This window comes from Ylistrum balloti, unplaced genomic scaffold (assembly GCF_031769215.1).
Source record: "Ylistrum balloti isolate Yb309-2 unplaced genomic scaffold, AGI_CSIRO_Ybal_v1 Utg369646, whole genome shotgun sequence".
NCBI lineage: Eukaryota > Metazoa > Mollusca > Bivalvia > Pectinida > Pectinidae > Ylistrum > Ylistrum balloti.
The window spans coordinates 516,112-530,052 of NW_026781904.1; the positions used below are offsets into that span (position 1 = coordinate 516,112).

The 13,941-nt window shown below is 30.0% G+C and overlaps 1 protein-coding gene and 1 long non-coding RNA gene across 8 annotated transcripts in view; one reads left to right on the top strand and one right to left on the bottom strand.

The window, feature by feature from the left end:
* Positions 1-13,941, top strand: part of LOC132555711 (uncharacterized) — a 58,351-nt gene that overhangs the window by 11,793 nt on the left and 32,617 nt on the right. The window lies entirely within an intron of this gene.
* The window catches only part of LOC132555664 (voltage-gated potassium channel subunit beta-2-like), a 77,232-nt gene that overhangs the window by 4,187 nt on the left and 59,104 nt on the right, over positions 1-13,941 (bottom strand). For 4 of the 7 annotated variants that reach the window (XM_060220034.1, XM_060220027.1, XM_060220019.1 and 1 more), the window contains 10 exons: positions 13,782-13,826; positions 13,265-13,308; positions 12,968-13,054; positions 12,496-12,581; positions 12,129-12,249; positions 11,541-11,635; positions 11,227-11,347; positions 10,751-10,839; positions 8,959-9,044; positions 8,182-8,247 (listed from right to left, as the gene is read on the bottom strand). In XM_060220034.1, the coding sequence (XP_060076017.1) occupies positions 8,196-8,247; positions 8,959-9,044; positions 10,751-10,839; positions 11,227-11,347; positions 11,541-11,635; positions 12,129-12,249; positions 12,496-12,581; positions 12,968-13,054; positions 13,265-13,308; positions 13,782-13,826 (826 nt within the window). In that variant the 3' untranslated portion in view covers positions 8,182-8,195. Of the gene's footprint in view, positions 1-700; positions 4,176-7,016; positions 7,091-8,181; positions 8,248-8,958; positions 9,045-10,750; positions 10,840-11,226; positions 11,348-11,540; positions 11,636-12,128; positions 12,250-12,495; positions 12,582-12,967; positions 13,055-13,264; positions 13,309-13,781; positions 13,827-13,941 lie in introns of those variants that run through there. The other 3 variants (XM_060220050.1, XM_060220042.1, XM_060220058.1) reach the window with 3 other exon arrangements.

A 13,941-nucleotide genomic window follows, 5' to 3' on the forward strand; every position in this document is an offset into this window, starting at 1 on the left:
TTCACTTCTGGTCATCCGTCAATGTAAGGAGGGTTATAAGCCTATACAGTTTACAATGTGGTTAGAACAGAAAACTTGTCAGTCTAGTCATTTTGGGATGATAAGTCTACAGAGGAACATTGTTTTTTGCTTTTGGAATGACTTAAAAACGAACTCCAAGAATCCCAAACTTTTGGATATGAGTAAAGTTACATATTCCTTAACTTTGAAGAGTATACAAATCATCTATGCCCAGAGTTACATGTTCCTTAACTTTTAAGAGTATGCAAACCATCAATGTTTTTCTTCAGCAAAATATTTGTTGTTTTATATTTTTCTGTAACACCACCAGCAAAAATCATTTATCAAGACGTTAAGGCCTGTGTACGACTTTAAGCAGTGAACATTTCATAGAAGTAAATATTAAATTACCATTCTATTAAATTAGATCTTCAGAATTATTTCACTGGATTATAAAAGTTAGTGATTAAGATCTTTCCATACAATAACCAGTAGCAGATTTAGCTGCATCAATTTTAATGTTATTTCACCCATGCAATGCATACGAGTTCAGTTAATTAAATCCACACAGTGTGTTAGATTACGTTTAAGCAAACCAAACCAACAAAGGTGAGAGGAAAACAAACTTGACATGTTGTTACCGAGACACACCATAACATGTTTCGTTAAAATAGGCAAAAAAATAACAAAAACACAAAAACTATTTCGAACTAACCATTTAATTCAGATTGAGCAAAAACAGAAATCATCTTTTTTTTAATATTTACAATGTTTGCTCGAGATAACGTAATAACAAATAAAACAAAAAAATATTTTGCTAAATATTGTAAATATATACCTATCTATGAGTGATCTCATTGTCTCAAGTAGTGAGAAAAAAAATGTATGTGGGAATGGCAAAGACTGCAACTTCCCCTGTAGTTAGATCATAACAAACCCCAAGTAGTTGTTATTCTCTCGTTGTTCTGCTAAATAAGAAGTAAAAATAACAGTGCCTTCAAAAATATCTATACTAATATTATTGGTGCCCCGAGTTAACAACCTGATAGTCTCTGTTATATATTTCTAATGTGACAAGTATTCCAAATGCTCTTGACTTGTTTCGTTATTTGTAAACAATTAATTTACCTGTAACATATTTTAAAAGAAATATGTAAGATAACACATTTTTATACTGGAAATGAAGACATTATGAATCTAATTAGATAAAGTATAATATTACTACCAAAAATTAACAAACCCTTTGATGAAATAACAATGCATATATATCAGTACTATAATGCAGATTTAAAGGTTGTTCATACTAATGATAAAACAAAGTCAAACTTGTACTGATATGGTTGGGACTACAAAAAATATCGACATAACATATTTCAAAAATCGGTACATCCATATTTGGATACAGAATATACATGCATCATCACATGATTTATATATGATGTACATATCTAAAGGTAAATAACTTGCAGAACAAACTATTGGGCAATACTAGTTACCTGCCGTTGATAAATGCATAACAGTTCTATATATATGAATTTGAATATAAAGACTTAATGAAAATAATCATAGAAAAGGAAATTGCTATGCGAGACAAAACAAGAATTTAATAAATTGTAAAGGATAAATCTACGAAATATACATCGTTCAAAACCTTCGAATATAAATTAAATTCTATATGATGAGAATACGAAATAACAATTCCACAGTAATGATCTTGGTTAAAGTTTATGTTTTAATTTAATTTCAACACAGAATCAAATTAATTTTAAGACATGTTTGCGATTGAAATTGTACATATTCACAGGCTTGGAAAGCAAATCAAGAGTACAAAGTTTGGGCAGGGGTCACACAGGGGTCAGTTGCATCAGGAATGATAACGAATCGGTGTTTTATCATCAAACAATCACATCAACAAATGGAATTAACACAAGTTAATTTTCAATGTTTAAAAAAAAATTACACACATATTTTACTAAATATTTTCTATAACAAGGTGCAACTGTTCTAAATCAATCACTAAACTGGGTAATGATATTAAAAAAAAAAAATTTCAAAAAACGAACTGATGCCAGAATGGCAACGATTTACGAACTGATGCCAGAATGGCAACGATTTACGAACTGATGCCAGAATGGCAACGATTTAAAGTATTAAATTAGTATATACATAATATGACAAATCAGTGCAATGTAAGATAAATACTAATAACTGTCATGGTAAATATGATTTTGGCAGGACAAATTGTGTAACATTTATTAAAATGTTTCTACAGTTCAATCACTTCCTTATCACCTCATAAGTGCTTCATGTATGATAGTAAATCACATTTAAACTGGCTTCAGATACCCTTAATAAAGCAGTGAATACTCGTCGATGCTTCAATTTATACACGAACATCCTTTTGACAGATCAACCGATCAAAAAGTTGAAAAAATTGATTGATAAATCCTTTTGAAAGCAAATAAATAAAAGATATGTTTAACTTTGAACAAAAACAAACTACATATTAACCTTAATATTCCCTAATTAACTGACTATACAACCTTAAGTCAGAATCATTGATGGCCAATTAGCATTTACAGTTTTGGCAGCAACCTTAATTTCAATAGGTACATCTCGGAAAATATCAGGAAAAGTTCTGTTGGAATGTTGTTGAATCCAATGTTGTGAATATAAACTACTGGGGATGTACCTCAGATATGAATGCAAATTCTTCTTTAGACCATATATTATACATAAATGTAAAGTATTTTAAATCAACTTAAAAGTGACTCGCATCTTTGTATTATTCTGAATGAAAATGGAAGTCTATTAACATTTTGATGGACTGTCATTATTAACATTTTGATGGACTGTCATTAGGAACCACTAACATTGTACAATGTGTAATATTTCAACATACTATTTCATTTAAATGATTTTACAGACATGACAAGACACATTGGATACATTGTAACAATAAAATTGAAAACATAACATCTTCATCATGAATGTTGGTATATTAGACTTATTTCATCACCATGTCATTATAAGACTTAAATTTGATAAAGGAAAGAGATTTAGTAAATCAGTTTATCCCAGGATTAAAACAAACCAAAAGAGTAGATGGGATATAGATAACGTGTTTTAAATGAAATGTCTTTTTTTCTTCCTCACACATTTGGGATATACCACTATTTTGTGATAAATGAATCCATTGAACGTCCTCATAGTTTAAGTAAGAATTTACCAATAATGACGTGATGCTGAGAAGTCAGTCTTAAAATTAAGAAAATATATCGTCCTTTAACACATGAAGAATAAGTAACAAGTTATTTGATCCAGTTAGTTAACAAAAACTGATTGTTAGTAATTTAATCTGAAGCATGCATCAAAAACCTGTTAAACATGGTGAAACATTGTTAAAAGCTGTTTTCAGTCTGAAAAATTGGAACTTTACACACCAACAATGATTGGACTACTACGGATGCTGATGTAGATATGATTTTTACAGCATCCCAGTGCATTGTGAACACCAGATATTTTATAATAATTCCTATTTCTAATATAAAGGTTACCAGACATTTTTGGTTTACATATACCACTTGAACACACTCATAACAAGACATTATTCTCTACTATAGTATAATTTCTGTTCACATGTTCATATATTTTTGTTTTTTTTTATGTACAACATAATGCAACAATTTTACTATTTAGTGTACAACGTCATACATTAGATAGTCGAAATGTTCCACCAAATCAACGTTTTGTAAAATTCTACCCAAGTACAAAATATAACTAGGTGATGAATTCACAGAATAGATGTTAGGTGACTCACTGTTGCAATCCATCTGATATTCTTACAAAAAGATTTTTCGCATTATCAACATTGAAATTTCTTTTTGCATTATCAACATTGAGATTTCTTTTCGTATCATTTACACTGAAATTATCAATATGAGTACTGAAAATCTTAATCCCTCGCCCCGGAGTTTCAGTACTGAAAATGTAACCTGAAATTACAAATTCTGATGTGATAGTTCAAGGTTAATATGTTACAGAACTTGATAAAAGTCCTCGACTGTAGAAAGTATATCAAGTGTCCACACCATTACCATACAGTAACTTACAAGGTGCCCAAACACAAGGAACTGCAGTCAGGTAGAAGATGCTAATTACAAAACGGTATCATTCTATAAATAGAAAAAGAAAACGCAACCTCAGAGGGAGAAGAACCATCACAGGTATATATACTCATGCATGTATATTATAATAACTTGTAGTACGACTTTAACAAAACAATTAACAATGTCTTCCTTGTACAAAATATAACAATAACAATCCCTAACTACAACATCACCTTTCCAACACGTTCTTTATCTAAAATAACCTTTACCATTAAAACTTCATTAGATAGAACTCTTAATAGGCATAGGATCATGAATAAATTTTAGAAGACGAAATTTGAAATGTTGATGAAATATTTGTTTTAAAATCAAGTTTGATGAAATGTTTTCATACGGACATGTACAAGTATGTAAAATTATGTCGGACCAATCAGTGCGGACTGGAGTTCAAATTCTTTAACGATCCCATGAGTTCTTACTATTACTTCCCAAAAAATGTTATCACTTAATGAATATAATATAACTTCAATTTAAATTTTAAAAAACTCATAATTGTGTTGCTAAATTAGAATCTTTTTTCCAGATTACCAAAAAAAAATGTTATACATAACAGATTTTACTATAGTATCATTTCCTACTGTTACAATTGTTCAAAGTTTTGTTGTACTCATTACTTCACAAAGCGCAACAAATTATAAAACTTTTGCCAAACATTGATTAAAATTTTGAAAAGAAAATGTATGACATGAGAGAGTCTGAAAATAGCTGTACTGTTAATTCATAAGTCTTTAGATATTGCAGAAAATTTTGATTATTTTTTTCTCAAGGAAGTAAACTCTATCTATATCAGTAGGATACATCCAAATTCTCACTCTATTTTAGATATATATTATAAATCAATCTTATGGACTGTTCTCAATTTTTAAATTCAAATTTGTCAATCAGAAGATCTACTAAAAACTCCCAAACAATGGCAAGTACATTTGATGAAGTCAGTAAATTAATTTAAAAAATAACTAACTCTTTTAACTCATTCGTAATTTTGAAATTCAAATTTTTCAACTAGAAAAAACAGTTTTAACTTCTGCAAACTCTGGCAAGTTTATTTGACAACATAAGTATTATCTGTTTTTTAAATGATGAGCCTGTAAATATGACATAACATTTATTTAAATTTTTTAATTGTTCATTATTTCAAAAATTCAAGTTTGTCAACAAGAAAGAGCAGATTTAATGTGAAATAATCTGGCAAGTATGTTTGACAAAGTTATCTTTTTCATGACTGAGACAATAAATTAAAAATGAATAATCATTAAAATCTTATAATTACCAGAAAATGTTGTCTAGGTATGACTGATATATCTTGTACTTTAGTAATTTTGAGTCAGTAAATTAAACCAGAAATACAATATATCAATACCATTTCAGCCATCCTTCTAATCATCGAAATTTAACAGATCTGTGTCGGCTAGCATTAGATGAAAAAAAAAAAAAAAAATCTTGATGTATTGTCAATAATTATTAAAAAATTTTTTCAAATTTCATTGTTTTCATTATCATTCTAATTCACTTTTTCATTTTCAAAATGATATTGCAAATACCAGTTAATTTGTTTTCATGACAATAATTAAAGGATGGCTGTTATCCAGAGAGAAGAGAGTTCATGCTTAAATTATAATAATGAATTTATTAGTTATGCCAAAACAGCAATGTATAGAAATTATTGAAATAAAAATGCTCAGATACAAGTCAAGAAGCATTCCATGGTCAAATTCTATTATGTTACGATGGAGTTGTCTCCCTTTAATTTTCGTTGTTAGACATGTCATCACTCTCGTGTATTGGAATTTTCTCAAAGTCTTTAACAAAAATATGAATCAGCAATTTATTTTCTAATCATGCTTTCTAAATAAAATTTTGAAAATATATATAAATGTATAGATGCAGTGCAATGATAAAACAATATAAATGTGCCAAAAATAAATACATCACCAGCCAAAATAACCTAACTGAAATTAAAAGATGTTGGCTACTGACTCAGCAGAATTTCAAGTTTAAATCAACCTCAATCATCTAATTCCCATTCTCAGACATTTCAAGTTTTGAAAAACTTAAGCCATGACTAATTTTCATCAACCCTGACTGTTTTTCAAAGCGTAGATTTTTTTTTATCTTTTAGTATGATATAATTATATACATAAAGTGCTTTTCATTTCTTTGCAAATTTTGATAGTAATTTGTCCCACAAATGCTGCCAGTTTGTTTTGGAATTCATATAGCATACTTTCTAACATTTTTATAATAGATAATTCATCAATATTACTAAATAATCTCTTAATCATATCTGATATTAAAAATGATTCATAGATATGAAAAATAAATAAATTATTGTTATTACCAAATAATTCATCAAAAATGATACTAAATAATTTATATATCTAGACAATTGCTTGAGATAAATAGTCTGACATTATAATATCCAATACTATGTAATAATATATGAAATCATTTAAAGAAATTTTATATACGAATGGATGATTTATTAATATTATAAAGTTATTTTTTGTATTACCGATTTCTTCATCATTATTAAAATTCTATTAAAATCTGTACCTCGTGAAAGAATTTATATCAATTACCATATATGACCAAAAATGGACATTAGTATTTTAAACACAGGATATAGGAAACCAAAGTGAGTGGGTTTGACAGTAGCTGACAAATTTTAATTCTAATGAAAGAAAACAGTATTCTAACTATGAAATATGCAGCACAAATGGAAAGTCCATGTTTGATACATCTGTATACATATTCTGTTTAAACATTTACATTCCAAATGAGAGACAAGTCTTGCAACAAAACAGAAAAAAAGACAACAAGAGCGATGTTAGATATCAAAACTGATACCTAGAGAGTTCATGAGCACACAGACGAAGTTTCAATGCTAGGATTTGGGATGGTGTGATTGTTTTGTTCTTACCCTTTGGAGACAAATAAAATAAGAAAAAAAATATATCAGTGTCATTTATGGTGTAATAATTGTACACATTTATGAAACAATTATCAGTATGTTTCAATTAATTTCTCATTAAGTTGACACTAATTTGTCTTACCCTTTGAAGTCACATACAAGATACAATATGTGGTTATCTGTTGCAAATTTTGTGCATGAATCAATACATTTTAATAAGATGCAAATTAAGTTGTCTTCAATAACATTTCATTCTTTTGTTTCAATCATAACATTTGTTGGAGTAAGTAGATATAATAGAAAGCAGAAACATTTATAAAGTATTTTATGAAAACAAAACCTATCATAAGTAATAAATTTCTTTTTATTATTTTTTTTAGGTCAGTTATCAATTTCAACATGTTAAAAATAAAAGAAATGTTTCTGAAAGTGATTTTTTTCATTTTAATAGTTACCAATTCGTAGTCCTTTTTAGATGTGGCCATTATTGTTTTCACTCAAATAAATCATTTATAGAATTTAATTAACTGATTATAAAGAAAAAAGTAAATATGTAAATACATGATCTCTGGGGTTTTATTTCGATAAAGAGAAATGCAATATTCTGTAAGATTTTATAATATGCGTTACAGTTTATTGGAGGGCAGCAGCTGAGTATTTCTTTGTGGCAGTTCAAAGATTTATTTAGTAATTGTTTATCAAATTTTCTATCATATCTCTTTATTAATTATATTTTTCTCGGAGATTTGAAAATTAAAAAAAAATATTTCAAAGTTGAAGGTACTTCAAGTTACCGAGTGTACAACGTCAAGACAATGCATAAGAAGCAGCTTCATTCATTTATGCAAATGTAATACTAATTAGTTAATTTATCTAATTATAAGTGGTTAAAAATTAAACCATTAATAAAATTTGAATTTTTTAAACTCATATCCTCCCCCATTAAGAGTACTAAAAAAACAAAATTTTTAGAAAAACTTTTCAGAAAAATTGAGATTGTGTTATTCAAAATACTGAAAATGTACCTAATACTGTTTTCTTTTGGTTTGAATTAACCCATTAGAAATGTATTCTAACATGTAAAAATTATTTAATATTTACCTTATATTGCTGGGTTAGAAATGGACTCCCCCATTTTGTAACTGTATAGAGGGAGCGCTCTTTGTCCTTAAAAACAAATCAATTTTTAAGATTATTTATGTTAGGGGGGCCTAATCAGAAATTGTACTTCAGTATGTAAAACAGTATTTCTAGTCAATCATATAAACTTTGAAAACTCATAAATAATTATTTTAGGAAATCCTAATGTCAAAAGAACTTTTAAAAAGAAAAATAACCATGTATAGAATATTTTGTCTGGTTTGAACAAAATATTATAAATGATATTTGGAAACTTACACAATAAGAAAAAATGTCCTTTTTGTTTGAAAAACTGCCACAAAGATTTAATTTTATATATACATTTTTTTTTATCGCTAAATTTTTTTTTTTTTTTTTTATTTGCTGAAATTTGAATATCAATCTAAAAAACAAGGTCCTAAGTCTAACTATGGATAAATAACAGATAAATATAACATCCAATTTTACATAAAAAGGTAAAAATACTAATAAATGAAAAAAAAGGAATTATTCAGAATTTGTAAATATATAATGCAAAAATTTTCAAATTAAACAAAAACCGCAATTCTATACAAAATTAAAATTCAAGGAGATCAAATATGTGAAAAATACAAAACGTTTCAATTCCCTGTTCATCAAAAATCAAGAATGAATGTGAAAAAAATAACAGTATTGTACCACATTTTGACCATCAATTAACAAAGCATATATGCCTCTGTAAGGAAAGCATAGGTATTGTGATAATAATGTGAGCATCACCTGTACGGGTCTTTACGTTGCTGTGGTCGGTTTCCTAACATTTTGTCTAGTTCACACATTATGTCTGGAGTGAGTTTGGGAACATACTGAAATACAAGAGAAAAACAAACTCACTCTAATTCAACATTTTGATAAAGTCTGTATCTGAATCATTTGTATGTAATACCGTATAGTTGTTGAATATCGTGGGGCTTATATTTCATGGTTGTTCCAATTTGAGCTAGTTACCAGGTTTTAAATTTCATACAAGTTGATGAACTAGTGTCCATGAATACAGGCATGATAGATTTTCATTCACTGTAAAAATGTACCCAGAGTATATAATTAATGGTACCTTTATTAAATGTAAATATTCCAAAATAAAATTCCCACAAATATTACCAACTGTACAGTATCCTGCCACTCTCTACATGTAGCAAAATTAATAGTCATTTTGAATTTTAGTTCTATACAAGCTCACTAGAGTAACACAGAAAAATGGCAAGAATTGTTCACATGGTAAAAACTGATCTCTTCAGAAATGCCTGGTAAAATGAGTTCACTGATATAATGGATTAATAACACCTATACCCTGTTATCAGTATCTACAACATCCAAGCCCTTCACTAGTTCCAATATTACAATATGGATGTTGATTGCAATGTTTTCGTTTAATAACCATTTATGAATTATAAAGTCAATGACACTACTCTGTTCATCTGTGTATTTACACAGCTGGCCTGTTCACCTATACAATGCAACCATGTCCAATATACAATGAAACATAAATATAATAACATACGGTAATGCTGACTTCACACAACTTTCTTGTCAACGAGGAAAACTTCTAATTTGGCTCAACTTATGTCTGTATTATGTGAATGTTTTCAGATGTTTTTACGAGGATTATCTGCAGTTACAATTGAAACTCCTTGTCTCAAAACTGTTTGAGTCGAAATTCTGTTAGAGTCAAAATAATCTCCAAGTCCTGTTTTTATTCCTCCTCCATCTTTGTAATTTTATTTTGGATGACTCAAATTTCGTTGAAGTCAAAGTAATTTTTCGGTCCCTTCAATTTGCATAGCAAGTGAAAAGTCTTTTGTTGTCTCCTTGTCAAAACATCAATATCTCTTCTAAAGAGATTGATCAATACACATACATAATCGAAAGTCACACATAGCTAAATATACAGCATAGTGTGGTATATGTAACAGCCCTTACAAACAAAACGTTGATTTTCATTGTTTGAAGCATGCAGTACTGTGCTATTGTACACCATGCTTCATTCAACAGTGATTAATAAAACTGAAGTTGTCTAACTTATTCGAACACTTTGTGTCGAAATTCAGATAAGTAGAAATATTTTTGATGGGTGCTTGAATTTCGAGATAATGAGTTTCCACTGTAAGTGATCAATAGAATCTTACATTTGTGTCAATGTCAGATGAATTTTTCAGACAATAAACTGACCAACTATATATTATAAGCTTATGTCATATCAATGCATTGAACTTGTTTCATTCTATATCATATATAGTCACTTCATCCACGATACTCCAGTGGTTACAGTCACGATCACTCTCTGCACCCCTTTAACATACCATGGCAAAAAGCATGAAGCTTCCATATGCGATACCATGTGGATAAGATGAGAAGACTAGTTTGATGTACACTATGCTTGTGCCTTTGGTTTTGCCATGAAATGTGTGAGGGATGAAGAGAGCGATAGTGAGCGTAACTCCTGTAGTATCAAGAAAGTAGCCATTCCTGTAGGATTCTCTGTTGGTTAGATACTGTGCCAACACATACATACCTGTATAGCCTGAATATTTTCATAAAGCTGGTCAACTGAGGAAGCCCCAAGGAGTACACAGTGTACATTGTCATTCTTCAAACCCCATGCTACAAACAGAAACAACAAACCTTTTATCAGTCATAGAGCAACAGCCTTCCTTGTCAAATCTTACTGGAATATCATAATTGGACAGATAATTTTTTTAAAACATTTTTTTTTCTTTATTTTCCATCCATTTTATAATCTCTCAAATGATGCTTGTTCTCTTATACACTGAGTAATCAGACAACTATTGATAGCTCGACTCAAAATCTTCTTGCTTAAAGTTTGCGACCAAAACCAATTTACAAAAGTTTGACTATGATAAGAAGTTAAACAACAGTTTTTACAGCCTTGAAGTCTGCAAGTCCAATGACAACAGTGATACTACTGACAATGGTCCTGTCAATGGAGCTCAAACCAGACCAGGGTTGCAGTGTCAATACCAGACTTACCTATCGCTAACTGTGATAACGAACATCCTATTCTGTCGGCTATGATAGCCACCTCTCGTAGTTTGGCTTGTTGCCGTCGTCCATCTTCAGATAAAATTTTCTCTTTCAACCAAACATAACCCTGCAATAAATTGAAGAAACTAGAAAATGTCTGTAAGGCTATCTATGACTCTTAATATGTGATCACCTTAGTATGAAATAAATTGATAATTATCTGTTGTGTACAAATGGAGTTACTTCCCCTTTGACAGCAAATGATATAATAATCTCACTGACCAGATTTACTGTACAACAAGGTATATATAGATACCTACCTTCAGAGCTGCCCTAGAGTATATAGGAACACCATCGTCATACTTCCCTGTCAGTACACCGCCTGCTAAAGGCGACCACGTTATTGTTCCTATACCTGTGAAACATATTTTCAACATTATGTCAACAACCAACAGCTGCTACAATAAAGCAGAACCCTGGAGTCATGTGCTGTTTGTGTTTTTATGGATTATTGATTATATTAACATATTTTACATATCTTGTAGAAGCGAAAGCTATTTTTAAATCTGACTTTTCAATTAAGGTGTTATGTGACATTTCCAATGATAAAGTTTTATATTTCCATCAGTATGGAAATAAAAATATTATTGAATATTGTATTTTATCTATTCCTTCTTATGTTGATAGATAAAAAAGGATTCATCAAACATATTTCAATGAAAATCAATTCTTGTATATATATAACAAAAACGAACTACCTATATGTGAATACTAACATAGAAACCTAAGGGAAGACACTTAGTTGGAAAGCATCACATTGAGACACAGGAAAGAGACTTTTGTGTTTCAGATTACAATGAGTTATGCAATAAAGATACTGTTACTGCTATATATACACAATGTCTTACCTATTTTATGGTAAAGTTCTGGCATGTGAAGTTCCACTTTCTCTCTGTGGAATAAATGATACTCTGCTTGTTCAGCAACGGGTGGAATAAGATTGAATTGTCTTGCCACTGAGTGTGCTTCCTGTCATGAAAAAGCAGTTGTGAAAAAACTTGAAGTATGGATTTACAAGTGACAGACTGTTGTTTATAGAGCCATAGAGACAAAAATTATATATATATTTGCCCTCTGAAACAGATTAAAAGTCTGCAATTTTACACAGCATGTGCTGCATTATTGAATAGATGCATAAAAAAGTTATTGTACATGTATATTTCGAAAGTGAAATATCTAAGCTAAAATCAGTCTAACACCGACATAAATACTGACCATGATTTCTGTGGCACTCCATCGTGATGACCCCCAGTACATAGCCCAGCCCTGGTTTATCACATGGGTGAATGCTCGTACCACCTCTGTAATGTAAAACAAGAAATGTCAACAGTACAAAACATTGTCAGATATCTGGGTTGACATGTCAATAGTACAAAATATTGTCAGATACCTGGGTTGACATGTCAAAAGTACAATGCATTGTCAGATACCTGGGTTGACATGTCAAAAGTACAATGCATTGTCAGATACCTGGGTTGACATGTCAAAAGTACAATGCATTGTCAGATACCTGGGTTGACATGTCAACAGTGCAAAACATTTTCATGAACCTGGTAAGATATGTCAACAGTACAAAATATTTTCAAAAACCTGGAAAGACATGTCAACAGTGCAAAACATTGTTGGGAACCTAGGATGACATGTCAACAGTACATAACATTGTTATGAACCCAATAATAAAATTTACCTTCCATAGGAGTGTGAGGGTCAGGTTTGTTGGCAAACACAATGTCAACATACTCTAGCTGTAAACGTTCTAGTGAGCCTCTCAGACCTGTAAAGGGAGATAACTGAGGTATAAAGGGAGAATCATTGTTGTGATGGACAGAGGTATGAGACCAGATAAAAACACATAGAAAGACCATTGTGGAATTTTTTTCTGTGTTTTAATTCATTTTTCTTTCCATTAGCTTTTCTCAGAAATGAGACGATAATGTTTTATACGTAAAATACGAATTGATTTTGGTATTACATGTAAACTTACCTTCTATGATATGCTTTCTTGAAAGACCTTTTTCTGTCTCGGCTCTACAAATAAATATAAATACCAACTGCATTATCTAGAGCTGTTATCCTGAGGATAAATACAACCCTCCACTCCCTACAGATACAAAGACCTCCATAAATCAAATTTTGTCAAAACTCCATGTTATTATTGCCCTTCTCCCTCCAATCTCATCAACAGAAAGCAAATATACTATTTCTGTTAGGTGTGTTAATGACCTTGTCAAACTCGTCCCAATTCAACACCACACAGGGACTTTAAGGGTCGATTATGCTATTAAAGTTTTTCTGAAGAGAATTTCATAAACTTTCTTCTAAAATTCACCTTTTTTGTACCACAAATATTTTTAAGTTCATTAAATTGTTTTATTTGAAATATTTCAATTTACGAGAAGGGTATTGCCATAAAAAGATTTTACTTATTAAGAAAACATTTCTCTTTTCTTTGGTATCTTTTTAGATAAACACTGATAAAATATGGCACTCATTGTACTTACTTTCCGCCCCAATATATTTTTGTTGAGATGATGTAGCTTGATCGCCTGTGATTGAAAAAAAAGGAAGTTTTGGAATAACTACAAAAATTTATTGTAACGACATACATTGTATAACATTTTGTTTCGTATCTTTCACAAGTGTTTTACAAAACTGTCTCTT